General features: G+C 42.8%; 1 protein-coding gene across 1 annotated transcript in view; it reads right to left on the bottom strand.

The window, feature by feature from the left end:
- Positions 1-2,442: 2,442 nt before the first annotated feature.
- The window catches only part of LOC146679776 (protein NLRC3-like), a 49,454-nt gene continuing 29,511 nt past the window's right edge, over positions 2,443-22,385 (bottom strand). The window contains exons 7-10 of the mRNA XM_085450133.1: positions 13,378-13,551; positions 8,476-8,649; positions 3,297-3,343; positions 2,443-3,148 (exon numbers count right to left, since the gene is read on the bottom strand). Coding sequence (XP_085306259.1) covers positions 2,616-3,148; positions 3,297-3,343; positions 8,476-8,649; positions 13,378-13,551 — 928 coding nt within the window. The 3' untranslated portion in view covers positions 2,443-2,615. The remainder of the gene's footprint in view (positions 3,149-3,296; positions 3,344-8,475; positions 8,650-13,377; positions 13,552-22,385) is intronic.

The following is a 22,385-nucleotide window of genomic DNA, read 5'->3' as shown; positions in this document are numbered from 1 at the left end:
GCTGAAACGTGTCTCTCATGAGTCACATGAAGGTTTTTGACAGAAAGGACAAAAAGTAGCTGCAGTCAGTTTGTGTCATTTTTATATTTATTCATCTGGGAGAAAAATCTGAGGGACATTAAAATGTGTTTTCAACAGAGACAAGAACATGAATATAACAGAACAGGTAAATGAACATGTTTCAAGTAAACAGCTGGACTGATCAGGTCCAAACACAGAGTGATAAACTTGTCAAACAGCTGTCATATCTTTATATAGAAGCTCTTTATAAATGCTGCTCACTGCAGTCTGTTTACTAATAATGTCAAAGTGTTAGAAACACAGAAACATCAGAATGGTCTTTGTTCACAGAAACCTGTCTGGGATCCTTTGTTGTTCTTTTGATGCAGAGTTACATTATAAATATAAAGAGTTATTTCAGAGTCTCATCAGTTTTCCTGCATGTCTTTATTTAACACATCAGCAGGGCTGAAGCTCTCATGTTAAACACACACTGATCTATGGACACGTTCATGTGTTTCTAACAGAACCAGGCTGTTATCAGCCTGCACTAACATTATGTCACACACACTGAATGTAACAGTGACAGTTTACATCATCACACAATCAGCTGTGATTGTTTCACTGTCATCAAACGAGTCAACAGGAAGTAGAATCAATAGAAACCAATCATTTACTGACAGCATGTCTGATGGAAATAAGTGCAGATTATGTATGAAGTCTAACTGCACACAGTAACTGTGTTACAATAAGGACTTAACAGCGCCCTCTGCTGGAGTGTTTCAGTACTGCGTTAACTAGAATACACCACCTCCTCCTCACACCACCTGCTACAGCTCTACTCTTCTATGACTACAGTCATCCACAGCACTGATGTGAGGTCACATGGTTCATATGTAAGGAGCACAGCTGACCTCAGGTCAGTTTAATGACTGTGAGCAGCAGCTGTGTTATTGTCACTGTGACAGGGAGACACTCTCAGACACAGCGCTCATGTCAGCTTGTTCTCATGCAGGAGGATCAGGAGCTCCATGTTTGTCTTTCTGTTTGAATCATGATGTGTTTGTGCCATCAGAGTCTGTCATGAGTACTCAGGGTTTCACAGCAGCTCTTCTGGATGCTGACGAGGACTCCAACCTCATGTTTCACCTCTCTGAGCTTCTGATGTCTGTGAACACTCGTGTTTCTTCTCTGGGCTCATCTGGACAAAAACACCTTTCTGTGTTTGGCTGCAGCCTCATTCTGACTGACAGGAAGTGTGTTATCCATGAGCTGCACTTCTGTGAGGAAGTTTCCTGCTGTGTTTCCTGTCTGTGGACAAACACGAGTGTTCCAGCTGAGGACTTGGTTCCTTCCACCTGTCCATACAGGACATCACGCTGTCTGCAGCTCTGTAAATGCAGCATTTTTCTGTGTATTATGAACCAAATGTATCCTGATACACACAGAGATGGATGAGCAGAGGTTTTTTTTGCAGTTTATGTAGTTACTATGGACTTAATGCATACATATTATTAAAATTAGGGCTATAACAGTTGTATTGATGTATAGCAACTTGAAATGCTCCCACAAATGGCTCCACAGCATGTAAAAATATAACAAAAGCTCTGGCGGACTTGGTTCTGTGGTCAGTCTTAAAGGGTGAAGTTAAACTCTGTAATCTTCACTGTGTCACAGAGTTCAGTGAGTCCCGTTATTCACAGTATCAATCAGATCATCAGAGAACAGCTGATCAGCAATCAGTGGTGCCAACAGCGCCTCCTGTGGTGAGAGGATGCAATAATGCAATGTAGCATTTTTCCACTCAACACTTGCAGTCATGGAAACTGTCTGTTGGATCTGTGTGACGTTGCTTTCTTGGTTAGAGTTCCTCACAAATGTCCAGATGATTCTTCTAATGAGGCGTCGACCATGTTTGCAGCTCTTTGGAAGAAAACGTCGCCCTTTGCCATCCTTACTTTTCTTTGACTTCTTCAAATGCAGCTGAACTCCAGCTGGTATTTTCTTGGACTTTGCAGCTGTTTCTGGTCATCAGTTCATTCCTGCAAACCTCTGAAGCTGAACAACAATGATGCTGCATTGCTGGCTGATCCCAAAAGGTTGATTCTGTTCATCTGGACGTTTTCAGAAACGTTTGCTCACTGATCAGGTGACTTCTTCAGTCTCAGCTGACTGCAGCTTTACAAGCTTACAAACAGCACATTTGCACAATGACTGAAAGCAGCAGCACCTGATATATATGATACTAATATAATACATATACATATATAATCCATACTAATGATGAAGGAACTGAGCTCACAGTCCATTGTTCATTCAGTGAACTACTCAGTTTATTTTGGGCCTCAGAAATGCTCACTCTGTTTGTACATCACTGTCAGCAATAGACTCATTCTGCTGTGTGGACAGGAACACATGTGACATCACTTCCTGTTTGTTTGTTTGTGACTGAAGAAGTTTACAAGGAATCATTTAGAAGAGTTTCAAACATCAACTGATTGAATCCATGAATCTGAAAACGTGTTTGTGAGTGAAAGAGACAGACATGTACAGACTGAACTATCTGTTCAACAGTCAGAGTGTTTCTGTAACAGGAGACACTCTTTACACTCCACTCAGCACAGGGACACTGAGGAACCAGGAGACCAGAACCTAAACCCAGGATAAAGAGTTTGAGTGAATGTGGTGTTGAAGGTGTGGAGGTGGATCAGAGTGTCAGAGGAGACTCTGTAGAAGGACAGAGTGCCAGCAGGACAGTCCACATACACTGCTGCTCTGTTAGAGACAGAGGAGGAGGAGGAGGAGATGGATGTTTGTCTGTTATTGTGCCTGACATAACGAGGAGCACCACTATAGCACTCCAGAATCCAGGACTGATCATTGTATCCAAACCAACAGTCATCACTGCCTCCTTTCCTTCTGATGCTTCTGTAACTCACTGATATAGAAACGTTTCCTCTCCACTCGACCTCCCAGTAACAGCGACCAGTCAGACCATTTCTACACAGCAGCTGTTCCCAAACATCAAATCTGTCTGGATGATCAGGATATGACTGAACCTCCTTCACACGTGTCACCTTCCTGTTGTTGTCAGACAGTTGGAGCCATTTGTTCACTGTGTTTGTGTCGATTGTGAGTTGACAGGAATCTGATGGAGAGAACAAACACAATCCAGCTGCAGTTATTGATCCATCATCTGTTCATTGATTGACACTTTGATGATGACTCCTGACATGATGAAGATGGTTGAATGTGTGCTGCTTTGTTTTCATGAATCCCATTAAAAACACACTTACACTTCCTCAGACCTGGTCTCAACCATCGGACTCCAGCAGGCTCCACCCTGAAAGGAGGAGGGGGGTCAGAGCAGCACAGTCAGCATGCACACATGGACATTACATGGCTCTCACACACACACTGTTACACACTGAGCTCAAAGCTCGGCTCCACTGTTTTATTCAAAGAAATCTACATTTATTTATCAGCACATTTAAAAACAGCTTGAGCCAAAGTGCTGCACAGAGTAGAGAGAAAATAGGAAACATACACAGTAATGACTATAAAGACTGGTCAGGATTGAAAGCTACAGAGTACAAATGTGTTTCCAACCGGCTTTTAAAAATGTCCAGTGTTGGTGACGACCTGATGTGAAGGGCGACTGTTCCAGAGTTTGGCTGCAGCCATCGATAAAGCTCACCTCTGTTTTTACGTCTAGTTCTGGTCAGAAGCTGCTTATCTGCAGACCTGAGGGCTCCACTTGGATTCTTTTGTTAAAGAGAGATAAGATGGAGCCAATCCATTCACAGATTTAAAGACAACCAGATCTGGAAGTGGATTCTACCACGTACTGGTAACCAGTGGAAAAAGCTGGTGATGGGTCGTCTAGCACAGACCCACCGCTGGAACCAGACAATTGATGAGGGAGAGAACTGTGACAGCGCCGTTCCTTCACTTGACCTCAGTCGCTCTCGTCTGCTCCCTCGTAACACTGCTCTTTATTGAGCTTACATGAATATGCACAAGTTCATTATGACGTCTTACACAGGTATGAACAAAGAGTACCAGTCTGTGCATAGTGTGTGTGTGTGTGTGTGTCTGTGTGTCTGTGTGTGTGTGTGTGTGTGTGTGTGTGTGTGTGTGTCTGTGTGTCTGTGTGTGTGTGTGTGTGTGTGTCTGTGTCTGTGTGTGTGTGTCTGTGTGTGTCTGTGTGTGTGTGTCTGTGTGTGTGTCTGTGTGTGTCTGTGTGTGTGTGTGTGTGTGTGTGTGTGTGTGTGTTCCAGATGTGACCCTGTGACCCCAAAGCTGGTGCTAAGAGTCCAGCGGTCCCCCTAACAAAGGGCTCTTATACTTAACCAGACACAGAGCAGGTGTCCTCCTACACCAGGGGTCTCAAACTCGCGGCCCACGGGCCAATTGCGGCCCGCAGGATGATAGTTTTTGGCCCCACCTTAATATGAAAATGTAATGTTAGTTTGATAATGTATGACACTTTACAGTGTTGTGGGCGGAGCTGAATTAACCCACCAATCAGGGTGGGATATGGATCTCAGGGGACACCAGCCGGGCTTGATGCAAGCAGGGAAACATTTCTCAATGAGTCAAAGTTCCAGCAGCGTTGCCCTGGAGTGTTTCTTTCTTTCTGTGCCTGGCTGGCTTCCTCCTTTCTATTGGGCAAACGCCGACATTCGCCCCAGCGTGCTGCGTTCACAACACTTCAAAAAAAGTTGTTTTTTTAAGTTGCTGCCCAGCGGGACATTATACGTATATAGATTTATACACACGTCAGTGGGATTTAAAGTTATTTTTCCACAGAGAGAGATCTCATATTAACTCTCACAGTGATGCGTAGGCGGCGGGATAAAAGAAAAGTCATGAACTCAATGCAGCCCAATTTAGTCTGCAGTCACATAGCGACACCTGTTCATCGGCAACAACAGTCCCCGGTAACCCGGACTAATTATAGGGTCGCACCGTAATTTGTGGCTCCATGTTTTTATTTGCATCACTGCGTTTGCATTGCAGCAAACATGAACATTACATATATTTCAATATAATGTAAAAGCAGTCAAAACAACTAACATCAGAAACAGCTGATGTTATTTGTTATATGTCACGGTGTCATTTCCGCTTCTTTCTCCTGTAACAACAGCCCGGCGCCGTGAGCAGTCGCCTTTTTTGCGCTCGCTATCCCTGCACTTTCTACCATCTGCAAACGCCACGGTGTTCGTGTCGTCATGAAAGACATGAACATCGAGCGTAAAAACAAAGGAGACTGCTACCGGCTTTTTATCTGCCGATCGCCGTGCTACGGTTGCAAGAAAAAGAAGCAGAAATGACGTTCTCTACGCGTTGAGACGTTCCCCGTCCGTCGGCTAAACGCTTGATTGAAACTTCAATGCGACAGTGACACCAAGTAGAATTATAAATGTCACATAGCCCCAAACATGTCTTTTTCAAAGCCTGCGGTGAAGAGAAAGGTTGGTGATGAGCACCGACAATTTCAGGAAAAGTGGGAAATGCAATATTTCTTTGTTGAGCACAGGGGCACCCCAACCTGTCTTATTTGCACAGAGAAAGTTGCGCTGCACAAGGAATACAATTTGAAACGTCATTACACAACTAGACATGCTGAGCTGGATGCAAAATACCAGGGAGACGAGAGAGCGAACCGGGTTGCCAGTCTTAAAACAGATCTACTGAGGCAGCAAGATTTCTCCAAGAAAGCAACCAAAGAGAATAATGCAGCAGTCGGAGCCACGTGGTTAGTGAGATGATTGCTAAAGCAGGGAAGCCATTCACAGAAGGTGCATTTGTCTAAAAGTGCATATTGCAGGCTGCAAATATAGTCTGTCCGGGAAAGAAAGGTCAGTTTAGCAACATCAGCCTTTCTGCCAACACCGCAGCAGATCGCATTTCTGACCTGTCAAGTGACATTTATGACCAACTGTGTGAGAAAGCCAAATGTTTCAGTGTATACTCAGTCGCTCTTGATGAGACCACAGACATCACCGACACTGCCCAGCTCCCAATGTATGTCCGTGGTGTTGATGACAGTTTTGAAGTGATGGAGGAGCTGCTCACAGTAATTCCAATGCATGGCCAGACCACCGCTCAGCAGATATTTACAAGCTGTGTGATGCCATTGAGAATGTTGGTTTGCCATGGAAGAGGTTTGTTGGAATAACAACAGATGGAGCGCCATCAATGACAGGGAGGAAACATGGACTGGTGGCACAAAACAAACTGGAAGAGGAAGGCGTGGAGGAGGCCATTGCTCTGCACTGCATCATCCATCAGCAGGTCCTTTGCAGCAAATGCCTGAAGTTTGACAATGTGATGTCTATTGTTGTGAAATGCATCAACCAAATCAGATCCAGGGGCTTAAAGCACCGAAGGTTCTGAGCTTTTTTAGAGGAAATGGAGTCAGAATATGGGGATGTGCTCGACTTCACTGAGGTACGTTGGCTCAGCAGGGGAAATGTATTAAAGAGACTTTTTGAGTTGAGAGCAGAAGTGAAGCCTTCATGGAGAAGGATGGAGTTAGTGTTCCTGTGCTAACTGATCCCAAATGGCTCATGGACTCAGCTTTTCTTGTTGATATGACACATGAGCTTAATGTACTGAACAAGACGTTACAAGGCCAGGGGCAACTTGTCAGTGCTGCCTATGACAACGTGAGAGCATTCTCCACAAAACTGGCGCTCTGGAAAGCTCAGCTCTCTCAGACAAACCTTTGCCATTTCCCAGCATGCAAGGCACTCGTGGATGCAGGCACACCATTCAGTGCTGACGAGTATGTTGATGTCATTTTGAGGCTACAGGAGGAATTTGATCACAGATTTGCTGACTTCAAGACACACAGAGCCACCTTTCACATTTTTGCGGACCCCTTCTCCTTTGATGTGCAAGATGCCCCTTCTGTGCTTCAAATGGAGCTCATTGAGCTGCAGTGCAACTCTGAACTCAAAGCAAAGTTCAGGGAGGTGAGTGGAAAAGCAGACAAGCTTGGACAATTTTTGAGAGACTTGAGCCCTAGTTTCCCTCGGCTTTCCCGAATGTTCAAGCGGACCATGTGCCTTTTTGGTAGCACATACTTGTGCCAAAAGCTCTTCTCCACTTTGAACTTCAATAAGTCCAAGTACAGGTCCAGACTTACGGATGATCATCTTCAAGACATACTGAGGGTCGCAACTGCTTCCTCCCTCAGGCCAAATCTGGCTCGGCTATGCGAGAGGAAACGCTGCCAGGTCTCTAGCAGCAAGGAGTAGGCAAGAGAAGCCATGTTCAGAAGAACAGTTCATTTTCTACAGTGTTCCATTCATGTTCAGAAGAAGGTTATAGAACTGTTAATACAGACATTTCAATCTAAATACAGCAGATATAGAAGACTGAAAGAAACACACAAGTTCACTGACTAAAAATATCTTATTATTATTTTATTTATGTATTACAGATTGATTTATTTTCTTATTAATTCTTAATTTGTTTATTTATTTTTCATATTTTGTGTTAAAAAATAAAAATAAAGAGATTTGAGAAGATTGGAATTTTTTAACCATGCCTTTCTTGTGGAAAACCTAATGCGGCCCAGCCTCACCCAGACTCTGCCTGCAGCGGCCCCCAGCTAAATTGAGTTTGAGACCCCTGTCCTACACCATAAATCAGTAAGAGAGGGTACGACCTCTCTCATGGCCCCAAGTGGTGTGTGCATGCCAGAGCACTCTGGAAGGCACACAGAGTCTTTACAGACTACTCAGGATCAAACCTCTATCATCATGCAATCGATTATACAACTCTAAGCATATATGAGTAAATATTTCTAAGCATAAATGACAATCAACAATATAAACCTTACAGCTGGTTTTAATAACAGAATTCATTTGTTTCTCAAATGAGAAAGAGCTATCGAGAAACACTCGACGTGAATTAGCATTATGTGCTAATGCTAATACTGTTTTCCCTTTCTTTATACAACTTGAGCAGCTATTGCTAAGTAGGCCACTTTTCTCTGCTAAGGATTTGTGTGACCATGATGGAAACTCTGATAAGCTAATGCTGCTAAGCTAATACTGTTTATGGGCCCTGTTAGAATCAATATTTCATTCTCATTCTGTTGTTTGAGAACAATAACAGAAAAATGTGCACTTGCGAACAAATTTATTGTGAATTCAGCTGTGAATGTACAGTTTGTCATTATTTAAGCTTCCATTTCCAAATGTTAGCTGACACTTTATTAGGTACACTGGTATCTATATCAGGTACACCTGTGACCTAAATGTTCCCGCAAACAGACTCCTTGGAGACCCCTACATAAATATCCATGAACTATCCAGCTAGACTAGTGTGTCTGTCCCTGAAAATATTCCTGCATGTGTGATTGTTCATGTGTCATCTGCAGGAAACAAACAGGAAGTGAGTGAAAGACACAGGAAATGTTTCCAGCTCTTCCTCCTCTATCAGATTTTCTCTCCATACCTGAGAGTGTCTAGTCTCCAGCCAGGATCCTTCAGTCCAGCCGACAGGAGCTTCATTCCTGAGGGACCTGGATGATTGTAGCTCAGGTCCAGCTCTCTCACATGGGAGGGGTTGGAGCTCAGAGCTGAGGCCAGAGAAGTACAGCCGTCCTCTGTGATCAGACAGCCTGACAGACTGCAGAATCAGAATCAGAATACTTTATTGATCCCTGGGGGAAATTATTTTTTGTTACAGTGCTCCAATTTAAACCAACATTAAGACAAGACAGACAATACGCTAACTAAGAATAGTACAATATATACATATATATACATACATACATACATAAGTCACTTATAAATAAATATTTGGAAAAGAAACAGAGACAGCAGAAACAGCAGACACACAAAACAACAATCTATCTGTCAAAAGTTGTTTTCTCTTTGTCACAATAACATCTATCCATCCATTGTAATTTTATTTATAAGTGACAATACCCAACAGACAACAACAGTCATCTGAAGCTGTTTAACAGTATAAGGTAACCGCCTCCACTGTGAGCAGCACTTGGTGATGGTGGGAAGAAGAACTCCCTTTGACACAAAGATCCTCCCAGTGAAAACAGGCTCCAGGAGGAGCATCTACCATGACTGGTTGCAGGGTGAGGGGAAAGAGAAGAGATGAGCTCAGAGAGACAAGAACAAAACAGAGAGACAAAGGTTAAGGACATGCAGTAGTGACATATAAAAGCATCAGGAGTGAAAAGTGGGGAGAAGAAAGCAGAGCATCATGGGAAGTCCACCAACAGCCTGAGCCTATAGCAGCATAACTAAGGGATGGTTCAGGGTCACCTGATCCAGCTCGAACTATAAGCTTTATCAAAAAGGAAAGTTTGAAGCTGATCTTCAAAGTAGAGAGGGTGTCTGTCTCCTGAACTCAAACTGGGAGCTGCTGCCACACCCAGTCCAACATAGCCAGGCTTTCTTTGCTGCTTTGACAAAACCTCAAATCCCAGTCAGAGATGATGAGCATCATCACAGTGATGATCATTTCTCTGTAACCCAGGCTTTCTGCTTCAGGATCTGTGCACGCTCACAGAACAAGGAGACCTTTAAACATCATTTCACTAAATGGATGGACTGAGCTCAGCCTACAGATGAACTGGTGCCAGAGATCATAAAGAACATCAAACAGTCAAATTCAACACTTTTAATGGAAATATGAGATTAATGCTGCAGACAATCATGAACCTGCTGAATTCATGAACATCAAGAATGCAGCGAGTGGTAAAATAAAGATTTGACCTCAGTGTGCTCAGTGTTCCTGTCTATTCCTAACATATTCCTAACATGATAGCTGCACTTTAGAGCTCTAAAACTGGAACTGACACATGTTTAAACTCTACATGTTACTCAGTACATTCAGTTCTGACACTCGCCCACAGTCCAACAAAGGAAACATGGAGATCACATCAGTTTGTCATCAAAGTCTAATTATTAGGGCAACTTAACCTGTTATAATCTCGTTAACTCATTAACTGATTAACGTCAGCAATTATTTTAATCACAGTTTTTAAAATCATGATTATTGTGAAAGTGCTCACTGGCTCTGAATATAACAGCCATGGGTCACAGGAGGGATGTTGATCAGTGCTGGCTTGAAATGGGCGTCATTATGCGTCTCAGCCAATGGGAGCATTGAGGGTGGGCCTAACACTACTGCAGCGCTCACATAACCCAGGACAGAAAGAAAGGGGCGGGGACAGAAACATGGAGACAGGTACAGATCTTTGACATGTTCATTTTAAACTGTTCCAGGAGGCAGTGTTGATACAACTAAAGTTATCTGTTGTTGAAGAAGTCGGTCTGAGGAACGTTCTTAGGATCAACAAATGACGGCATGTATGAGCCTCAAGACGCAGCATCACAAGAAGAACACATGAGCTGTAGAAAAAGGAGAGACTACGAAAGCCACGGCGTTACAACGTGAACATGCTTGATCAGAGTGTGATTGTGAACAGGAGGAAGACTCAGCTGAGAACAGTGTGGTGGATACAGAGCAGAGCCCACCATCAGTACAGAGGCCTGTCCATTAGAGTGCTGCTCCAACATGCAGCACATGTACTTGGCCACAGCTGCAACATCTGTACCTGTGAAAGCTTCTTCTCTGTTGCTGCTCATATTGTGCAGAAGAAGAGAGTTTCTTTATCATCAGAAAATGTCAATGAGCTTGTGAGTCTTAGCAGCTGGCTCGGTGCAGAGGAGGAAGAACATGTCAGTCAGAGGAAGATAAATGCAGTTCATGTTGTCAACTCAACCTGGACTGTTGAAAGAGTTTTTCTTTGTCTGGTTTCTGACTGAGATTCTCCAAAGGAAATCCAGCACAAACACACACTTCACACACTCAAAGTCCTGCACAGTAAATGAGCTGATGAGCGTTTGTGCTGCTGCCTGATAACAGAACAATAGTTCTGCTGCTTCCTGTTCTGCAAACACACATTTATAAATGTTCACTTGCTGTTGATCAAAGGTATGTTGGTGGCTCTGGACGCTGAGGGAACTTTGTAAAAAACTAGATCAAATGTTAACGTCCTGGCAGAGGCAAAGAACTTTGATTTGATATTTGATTAGATTCATGTTTCAGCTCAGACTGACAGAAATATTTGAACTGCTGCTGTGTTAAAGGGAACACTGCTGTTAGAAAGCACCTGATCTGTTTCTGCACACTGAATGTTGCACTTCTCATACTGCAGTACTATTACAATAAGTACACAATGCACTACTTTTGAACTCATGATTGAATGTTGCTGTAACAAAGCCATTAATGTGATTCAAAGTGTTCATGGTTTCCCAGCACAACAAATGATTGCACAAGTGTGACTGATCCACTTTCTAATGTGTGTGTAGCCCACACTGTGTGTCACTGTGTCACAGGTGAGTCTGTGTGTCCAGGTTCTATGAGGACAACAGGATATAGTGACTGAGTCCAGCAGCTTAAAGTCTGACTCCATCCTCCATTTAAATAACTCACAGCAACAACTGAATAGCTTTGCCTTTGTGTAGCTGACACTTCATTTTAATGTCCTTCTATTCTGGTTCATCTGGTCTCAGTTTCTATAAGCACACAGGTTTCATCAGGACTCTATGACCTCAGTAATCTTTGCTGGGCCTTAATGCTCTGAACAAAGCTGCACATCACAAGACTAAATAGAAATGAATCAGTCTTTCATTCTCACTGCTGTTTGACTTCAGCTCTCAATGTCCCACCATAACCCATGGAAAGAATTACTGTCCATCCAGGCTGCTGAACATGAAGCTGAAGAAGGTGGAGTATTGTGAGGGCTGATGGAGATGATGAATCCAGGAGCAGTGGGTGGATGGCAGCATCAGCATGAAGGATCAGTGTGAGAACACATCATCATCCACAAAGGAAACTAGTCTGAGTGTCTGACGCTCTTGTTAGAAAGACGCAGTCCCAGCAGTTAGCTTGTCTGCTAGTTAGCTGAGAGCTAACTCACTTGTACATTGAATACCAAACCGTGTAAACCAGGGGTGTCAAACATATGGCCCGTGGGCCAAATCCAGCCCTTGAGATAATTTCATATGTCAAATATTGATGAATTTTCAGGCTTGCTGATAATCAATGTGAGCACGGCTGAGGTTTTATTCTGATGAGCAAACCATGTGGCCAAACACTTTAAGAGACAGACTGGGATCATACCATTATGTGAAAGAAGACATGTCCCATAGACAGCAAGGGTAGTGGTAGAGACCAGTACACAGAGAAATGGGAGCTGTACTGAAATGCAAGCGTGTCAGGAAAGAGTGAAAAGGCAAAATGAGCAGCATCTGGCTGCATTTCAGTGATATTGGAGACCACAAAGCTGAGTGCAACATTTATACAGGAGATATACAGGAGACGCTGAGAGTAGAACTGATAAAATTAGGAGCTGGCTAAAGTGAGACCCATTTTTATTTCCACCCATTTTCCACTGTGGAGGACAAAAGGTTTCAAACTGGTCCAGGTCTTAAACCTCACGTGTTCTTCCTAATAGCAGTAAATGGATAAAAATAAGGCTTTTATGAAAACACTGAATAAAACTTGCTGCCTTTAAAAAGACTAAATGTACAGTTCAGTATTGAATACTACATAAAATAAACTATATATAAAGTGTGTCTGAATGGCAGCGATGCAGAAATATGTGCATGTAGCACAGAGCCACGGCTCAGTGTCTGAATGAGTCTCACAGACCTGAATGTGCTGTTGAAGCCATTTATAATTATAACGTAATTCTTTACTCGTTTGATCTGCTCCTTACCACAAGCCACCAGACGTAGAAGGTTTTGGACTTTTAACTATATTTTCTGAAGTTTAACAACTTTTCTTACTGTTAAAAACCTCGTTATGGCCATTCATGCTGTACAAAGTAATTAGACATGTGTGGTATCTACAGAAACGTCAGAATCTCAGCTAAAAGTTCACAAAACCATCTCAACAACCACCAAACAGCTGAAACAGCAGGTGAACAGATCACACAAAAAAGATGTAAACACAAATCCCCCTGATCATCTGATTTTTAAACATGAAGCGTCGTTTTGGACGTTCATTTACTGCTGGTTCAGTGAATTTTGGTTGGACAGTGATGAAACCTGCAGCCTCAGAATCTGTGAGAAGTCTGCTTTCAGCACGCAACAGCATTGTTGTGTTGTGTGGATTCACCTCTGCAAACTCATCACTGTTTCACCATCATGTTTCTACTTAGACAATAACAAAGGAAGCAGTTCCCAGGAACTACTTCCTGTCTTGTTAACATAAGAGTACGTTGCCCTTCAAAACACCTCCACTTCTCCTCTTATTAGAGGACTGCCTTATTATTAATCTGCTAATTCTGTCAGTTGATGAAAGAAAAATGCTTGATCTCACCTGAGAGTTTCCAGTGTACAGTGTGGACTCTTCAGTCCTTCAGACAGAAGCTTCACGCCTGAATCCTTCAGGTTATTGTTACTCAGGTCCAGCTGTCTCAGATTAGAGGTCTGAGAGCTGAGACCTGAGGCCAGAGCTTCACAGCTTCTCTCTGACAGGTCACAGTGACTCAGTCTGAAAAATAACAGATAAACAATTACAAAAATAAAACACTTATGTTGAAGTGTAATGAGATACTATTATATTTAGCAATATTTCATCTTGTTTTGTCAGGAAACTGAGCACTGATGCAGAGCAACATGTGGAGAGAATCAGAGGAGAAGAAGTGAAGAGAGAACAGCAGTAAAACAACACTGAATTGTTCAGTGTGCTTTTGATATCAACAAAATGTGTCAAATTTCTTTATTTTGTATTTGTTTTAGTAGAATTGATGATTATCACTTAGATAACAACCACAGGCCAGGTCTAAATTGCACTTTGGTGACAGTTACACCCAGAAATATTTCAGAAACGTGGACAATTTGTGCTCCATTGTATTCAGTATTGAACAAACTGAGTACCGATGACCACTTAATATTTTTGATATTTTATTTGAGTTGTTCCACCTGATCTGTGTTAACTAGAATAAACATTTAAAAGCTAAAGCTATGATCACATATGTACTTACAGAGCTTTGTTGGAGGCTTTGACCACTGGCAGCAGCCTCAGTAGAGCCTTTTTAAAGGCTCGTGTTCACACTTAGATCATCGATTTCTACTTACATTTCTTTCTGGGAAAAATGGAGATTACTTTGAAAACAGGAACTATTTTCCCCAAAAATCAGCCCTTGATTAGTAAATCACTCCAACATGTTCTCAGTCAGAAGAAGCTGTCTTGTTATGAGGGAGAGAAGAAAAAGATCGAGGCACAGAAACTTGTTGAAAGAGAGATAAAGCAGCTAAAATCAGGTGTAAAAGTAAAACAGAGGATGAGCTGAATAAAGGACACTCAAGGCTGGCTTGGAAAGGAATGAAGTCCATGGTGGGGATGCAGAACAAGGACCAAAGATGAATGTGATGCTGAATCAGCAGAAGACTTGGACTCATATAATTCCAGCTTTGATATCATTGATTTCAATGAAGATCTTTGTGATTGTAGCAAAGGGCCGGTAGCTCTGAGAGTCCCACTGATGAGGTTTCTGTGAAGGTTCGCAGTTATCTAAAGAGCTTAGAAAAAAAGGCATCTGGACTTCTTAAAGTTTCTTGAAGACGTTTCACCTTTCACCTCTCATCCAAGAAGCTTCTTTATTTCAAGGGTCAAATAGTGGAGAGTCCCAGATTAGCCTGTGTACAAACAGACTTCAGCCATATAAGAGTGTGTGTGAGTGAATGAGAGCACACACAGGACACTCTGATCTCTGAATGTGTGTGACGCAGTGAAAAAGAGGATTGTACTGGATATACTGTGACTGACAAACAGAGTTTAAAGAGAAAGGTGTTTGGATTAAAATGGATTATGCTAAAGTGAACGTGCTAATGAAATCTGAACTGACTGAAATGTGAAGTGAAGATAATTCAGATGTAAAAGAGAGAGAAACTGATAATAAGGTGGGGCTGGAGATCAGTGAAGGGCATGTAAACACCTGATTGGTTGAGTAGATATCAGATCGACAGTTTAACAGTTTTCCCTGTGGATTATAACTTTAAGAAGATGTGACATTCATCAAGGAATCCTGCTCTCCGGATTATTTCCACGAACACTGAGCTGGAACACATCTACAGTGCTGGAAGTGCCCGTCTCACCACCAACCTCTCTGTGCACATTCACTTTTCAACCCTTTGTGAGACACTAAACGTGTAAATCTGAGTATTTATCTACAGTGGGGCAAAAAAGTATTTAGTCAGCCACCGATTGTGCAAGTTCCCCCACTTAAAATGATGACAGAGGTCAGTAATTTGCACCAGAGGTACACTTCAACTGTGAGAGACAGAATGTGAAAAAAAAATCCATGAATTCACATGGTAGGATTTGTAAAGAATTTATTCGTAAATCAGGGTGGAAAATAAGTATTTGGTCACCTCAAACAAGGAAAGTCTCTGGCTCTCACAGACCTGTAACGTCTTCTCTAAGAAGCTTTTCTGTCCCCCACTCGTTACCTGTATGAATGGCACCTGTTTGAACTCATCATCTGTATAAAAGACACCTGTCCACAGCCTCAAACAGTCAGACTCCAAACTCCGCCATGGCCAAGACCAAAGAGCTCTCGAAGGACACCAGGAAAAGTATTGTAGACCTGCACCAGACTGGGAAGAGTGAATCTACAATAGGCAAGCAGCTTGGTGTGAAAAAATCAACTGTGGGAGCAATCATCAGAAAATGGAAGACATACAAGACCACTGATAATCTCCCACGATCTGGGGCTCCACGCAAGATCTCATCCCGTGGGGTCAAAATGATCATGAGAACGGTGAGCAAAGATCCCAGAACCACACGGGGGGACCTGGTGAATGACCTGCAGAGAGCTGGGACCAAAGTAACAAAGGTCACCATCAGTAACACACTACAACGGCAGGGAATCAAATCCCGCAGTGCCAGACGTGTTCCGCTGCTGAAGCCAGTGCATGTCCAGGCCCATCTGAAGTTTGCCAGAGAGCACATGGATGATACAGCAGAGGATTGGGAGAATGTCATGTGGTCAGATGAAACCAAAGTAGAACTTTTTGGTATAAACTCAACTCGTGGTGTTTGGAGGAAGAAGAATACTGAGTTGCATCCCAAGAACACCATACCTACTGTGAAGCATGGGGGTGGAAACATCATGCTATGGGGCTGTTTTTCTGCCAAGGGGACAGGACGACTGATCCGTGTTAAGGACAGAATGAATGGGGCCATGTATCGTGATATTTTGAGCCAAAACCTCCTTCCATCACTGAGAACTTTGAAGATGAAACGAGGCTGGGTCTTCCAACATGACAATGATCCAAAACACACCGCCCGGGCAACAAAGGAGTGGCTCCGTAAGAAGCATTTGAAAGCCCTGAAGTGGCCTAGCCAGTCTCCAGACCTCAACCCCATAGAAAATCTGTGGCGGGAGTTGAAAGTCCGTGTTGCTCGGCGACAGCCCCAAAACATCACTGCTCTCGAGAAGATCTGCATGGAGGAATGGGCCAAAATACCAGCTACTGTGTGTGCAAACCTGGTAAAGACCTATAGTAAACGTTTGACCCCTGTTATTGCCAACAAAGGTTATGTTACAAAGTATTGAGTTGTATTTTTGTTATTGACCAAATACTTATTTTCCACCCTGATTTACGAATAAATTCTTTACAAATCCTACCATGTGGATTCATGGATTTTTTTTTCACATTCTGTCTCTCACAGTTGAAGTGTACCTCTGGTGCAAATTACTGACCTCTGTCATCATTTTAAGTGGGGGAACTTGCACAATCGGTGGCTGACTAAATACTTTTTTGCCCCACTGTATGTTAGTGCAAACACCTCTAATAGGTTGGTTTAGTCTTTCCAAGTCATATCTTCCCTTGGAGTCTGCGGTCCAGGCTTCTAAAATCATCCTAGTTTAACAAGCAGTACAATCTAGAGTAGAGCTGCACTAACAGGTGTGACTGATGAGATCTGATACTCATGTTTATTTGTATCAGGACAAGCAGGGAAGACCTGGACATCAACTCTGTCAGGCTGCCTGAGTCCTCTCACCCACATCAGCTCAGAACTCTGCATTATCTACTGAGTCAGACTCAGAGGATCAGGGATCAGAAGTTCTACAAAGAGTAGAACCAGACTTCCTGTATAGAGGTGTGTGGGCCTACTGATCCACAGTGTCAGCACAACTTTCACATCATATTCATCTCAGCACAACTAAAACATGCTGACTGACCCCAGAGTTTCAAGTCCACATCCTGGACTCTCCAGGAAACCACACAGATGCTTCACTCCTGGATCCTGCAGGTTGTTATTGTTACTCAGGTCCAGCTCTCTCAGATGGGAGGGGTTGGACTTCAGTGCTGCTGCCAGATAATCACAGCTGATCTCTGACAAACCACAGTCCTTCAATCTGAATAAAAAATGAAAGATGTAAGTTTATTAGACAAAGTGCTTGAAATCATTCAGTGTTTCATCATCTGTTCAGAGCTGAAGGTGGTTCAGAATGTAGAAGTTTAGAAAATGGAAACTCCAAACAGCTGAAGCCAACAGGAAGCAGCTTCAAACAAACAAGAGAAAAAAATGAATTTTTCACATTGAAGTTGACAACTTTATGATAAATGTACAAGTTTTGCCGTGTGAAAGAGAAAAAACTGAACAGGAATCCTCAGAGTTGAACCCTCTGCACAGAGGTTCAGATTTCTCTTCAGGCCCCAAAGTGCAGAACAACAAGGTTTCAAACAGCTTCGTTCCAGCAGCATCAGCCACAGAAATGCAGAGATAATTCTTTGGATCTCTTGGTTGTGTTGTATGATGCTGTGTTTGCATATCTGGTGTCTGTGTTGCTTTGTGAGGACGGATCATTTACTGCAATTCCAGATAAACAGAGCTGGACCTGAACCTGGTAACTTCACTTAGAAGACACTTGTGACGGGAACGTGTGAGAAGTTTTGAGCAGACAAGTGTTGATTTTGAGTCTGGGACGAGGTCTCCACAGTCTTTGTGGAGATCCACATTCTGCGTACTGCCTGTGAGAAGCTGCAGACATTTCTCCTCCAAATCCACTGAGCAGCTGCTCGTGGTGGTATTAGCTTCATGTGTGCATGTTAGCATTAAGCCGCGGTGACACTCTGCTGTGGACACGGTCACAGCTGGACGCATGATGGATGAGTCGTCCTTCCTGTTAAACTTCTTTGAGGTGAGCTTGAAGCTGCTGCTTGGGGCGCATGCACAGCTGGTTATTGTACTGGAAATGTTCTGCAGACGAGTCCACGTGCTCACAACAAAGCTCAGTGTGGACGACGCTGATTAGTATGAGTGCGCACTTGGTCTGAAAACTGGAAAGCTTTGAGTATCCCTGCTCTCTTCCCTCTTCCAGAACAGGGAAGAGAGCAGCAGCAGCGTTCAGCACAAACACAAAGGATCAAAGAAGAAGAACATGACAAGCTCAGATGGAGGCTGCAGTGGACACTTTTCATTGTTTTAACATTCGCTTTCACTTCAGCTTCACCAACAACAGCACAAGCAGAGCAGCCCACTGACTGCGTGACGGCGCCCCCTGGTGACTGTAAACCACTACAACATGTAGACGGCCGTCTGCTGCTCATTTCTTTACCACCATCACAGGAGCTCTTTATCATGTTCTACACTCTCATTGGGTCTTTGTGTGCTTGTTTTTACAACAGTAGTCATTCTGATTGGTCAAAGAAGACAGTCAGCTGTGACTAAATGTAGCTCCTACAGCAGTGATTGGAATAACTACTGAAGCTAATCCAGTATCAAAGCTCAGGAATCAGCAGCTCCCACCTCATTTTCTTTGAACAACTATTTTTAGCTGCTGTGTTTTTGTGTTTCTGCGGACCTCAGACATCCTGCTGCTCTGGAGAACTGAAGCTCTAAAGGCTTCAGCCTTTATCTCCAAGAAACAAAGCTGATCATGGAGACCCAGCAGGTCAGCTGATCTGTGGACAGCACCAGCATCTTTAAGTGTCACGGCTGCCGAGGCGAGCCGTGTGGAGTTAGAAGAAGGACCCAAGATGCAGGCAGTGGATGAGATGCCGGTGAGTTTATTTACACAGTGGTGAGAAGGCAAAACAGGCAAGAGGGAAGACAAAACTAAAGACCTGAACTGGGAAAGCTAAATGACAAACCTGAGATGAAACAAAAAAGGGAAGAGAGGCAGAGAGACGAGCAGGACACCGAGGAACACAGACTGAGGCGGAGTTACACAGACAAACCGGCAACAGGCAGGAGAACACACAGGGCTTAAATACACACACCAGTAATCAGGGGATGAGAGACAGGAGGGCAACACAGCTGGGAGGAATCTGGGCTGACGGGACAGGGGAAACGTAAACTGATCACACTCACATACGACACGGACCTTCACAATAAAACAGGAAACTCAGATACATGGAACCAGACAAGACATTGAACTAAACAGACAGATACAGATGCAGACTCAGAGGCAGATCGAAAATAACACAGAACTTAAACAATCATCATCTAGAAAATGATAACAAACTAAAAGCGCTGGGTCACCGACCCAGGACCATGACAGTAAGTAAGTCTGAGAGGTGAGCAGTCTTTGGAAGCCTTTACACTGATAGTCTCAGAGCAGGATTTGGATCATTATTTGGCTTTTCTTCTATTATTATGTTTAGTTTCTGCTTCACAGATATTCTCTGAGATGTTCTCTGAAATGTTTCCCACTGTTGGACAAACTTTCACAGTTTCTTCATAAAGGAGATCTCCTGTGCAGTCCATCTGTGATAATATGTTAAACACTGAATTATGATTCATATCTGAATGTACTGACTGTTAATTATTGATGAGAACATAATCAGTAAAAATAAATATGTTTGAGTTTGGCTTTGATGAATCAGAATAAAAGTAATAAAATAATGATTTTAGAGACAGGCCTAACTCAGGCCAGCTGACAGCCTGTGTACAAACAGACTTCAGCCATATGAGAGTGAGTGTGAGTGAATGAGAGCACACACAGGACACTCTGATCTCTGAATGTGTGTGACGCAGTGAAAAGGAGGATTGTACTGGATATACTGTGACTGACAAACAGAGTTTAAAGAGAAAGGTGTTTGGATTAAAATGGATTATGCTAAAGTGAACGTGCTAATGAAATCTGAACTGACTGAAATGTGAAGTGAAGATTATTCATTATTTACTGAGTCAGACTCAGAGGATCAGGGATCAGAAGTTCTACAAAGAGTAGAACCAGACTTCCTGTATAGAGGTTTGTGGGCCTACTGATCCACAGTGTCAGCACAACTTTCACATCATATTCATCTCAGCACAACTAGAACATGTGACTGACCTCAGAGTTTCAAGTCCACATCCTGGACTCTCCAGGAAACCACACAGATGCTTCACTCCTGAATCCTGCAGGGTTTTGTTGTGACTCAGGTCCAGCTCGCTCAGATGGGAGGGGTTGGACTTCAGTGCTGCTGCCAGATAATTACAGCTGATCTCTGACAAACCACAGCTCTTCAATCTGTATAAAGAATGAAAGATGTAAGTTTACTAGACAAAGTGTGAGCTTGAAATCATTCAGTGTTTCATCATCTGTTCAGAGCTGAAGAAGGTTCAGAATGTAGAAGTTTAGAAAATGAAAACTCCAAACAGCTGAAGCCAACAGGAAGCAGCTTCAAACAAACACAACAAGAGAAAAAACTGAATGTTTCACATTAAAGTCGTACATTTCTCATAAAAACAGGAAAAAGACTTGAAAAAGTCGTGTTTTTCCTTCCAGGAACAACAAGGTTTCACTTTTAAAGGTGAAGTGTGACAGAAATGGACATATTTGAAGTCCAACACCTTTTTCCAGTCACATTATTAAAGCAGACAAACTACAAGCTCATTTTCATTCCAACAAGTCATCTTATGACCTGGACTAACAACACTGGTCTCTATGTGCAGCTGGCTGTGAGACCAGTGCTCAGGGAGCGTCTACAAAGTGCAACACTGAAAGAACATCACACACTCTTTTGCTTCCAGCACTTTCACACAAACATCTACTGTCATTATTGTCACCAAACTCTGTGGATCCTTTATTGCAAATTCAAATGGGATCAAATGGTCAGACAAAAGAGGGTTTTGAGGAAATATGATGAAGTGTTGTGTATTAGCAGCAAGTTATTGAATCATTTTCCTCAGAAACCAAACAAAATGATTGACAAACATGTTTTTACAAACTCAGTGTTGGACTTGGATCAGCAGGATAAGCTGATGTTTAAAGGCATTTGAGTCTCGCTGTATGAGAGTCCAGTTATTACTCAATATTTATGGATGATGTTCTTTCAGTGTTGCACTTTGTAGACGCTCCCTGAGCCTCACAGCCAGCTGCACATGGACCAGCTGACATTACCCAGCATTAGAGGCGGCTGTAAAAAAATGGATTTTCCTATTTAAATGGTTTCAATTTGAATAAAGCGATGTTGATTCATTCAATCCTGAATCGATGTTTAATATTAATGTATTTTGCCAGAATCTCAGGTTAAAGCTCCCAAAAGTATTTCAACAAGCAGCAAACAGATAAAACAGTAAATGAGAGCAGCTAAACACACAAAGATGGAAACACAGAGCGTGGATCGATCACTCGACGGCACGTACACGGACACGCCGTCGGGGCTGAAAGTGGACAGCTCACAGATCCTGAAGCTGCAGGTTTCATCTGTCTCCAACCAAAACTGACTGAACCAGCAGCAAAAGAAGATCCAAACTCTGCTTTACGTTTGATGAACATCGTCATGAATTCTCTCTGACTTTGACGTTTACTTCCTGCACAGCTCTCTCTCTCTCACAGTGTACTTCAAGAACAGTTTACCTTCAAAAATCTGTTTCCTGCATTATTCACTGCTTATTACGCACCAGTCTGCTGTTGTGTTCACTGCTGTCGGCCTCCGAAAACAAAGCCTCATTTCTGCTGTTCAATACTGAAGAAATTTAAACCTTTTAAAATGATGACAGATTACAAACTCTCAGCTGTGTCTGTAATCAAACCTCTGTAACTTTGCTTCACTTCAGCAGCATCAGCTCATGTTCACATGTTGATTCATGGTTTGCTTCAGTTTTTGATCGACTGCAGAATATTTTGAAGGTTATCTGCTATAAAAAGCCAGAAGAGGAAAATCTGCTTCATGTGTTTCTGTTTGATCCTCAGTGACTTTGACACAAAGGCCTCTGCTGTGATGATCACACCTCTGATCAAGTCTCACAGTGTCACAACTGATAAATGATCAGAGTTAGAATATTTCCCACTGTCTGCTGTGTGCCGTGACCTTTGACCTGCTAAAGACAGTCAGCTGTGGATTATTCATTGTTGTGTCTGATACTTAGAACTGTGAGGAAGA

This window comes from Copadichromis virginalis, unplaced genomic scaffold (genome assembly GCF_057382275.1).
Source record: "Copadichromis virginalis isolate Kocher_CV1m ecotype Utaka unplaced genomic scaffold, C_Virginalis_male_GT1.1 unmapped_scaffold_1, whole genome shotgun sequence".
In the NCBI taxonomy this organism is placed as follows: domain Eukaryota; kingdom Metazoa; phylum Chordata; class Actinopteri; order Cichliformes; family Cichlidae; genus Copadichromis; species Copadichromis virginalis.
Note: the sequence above shows the minus strand (reverse complement) of the source record. Positions and strands in the feature narration are given on the sequence as shown.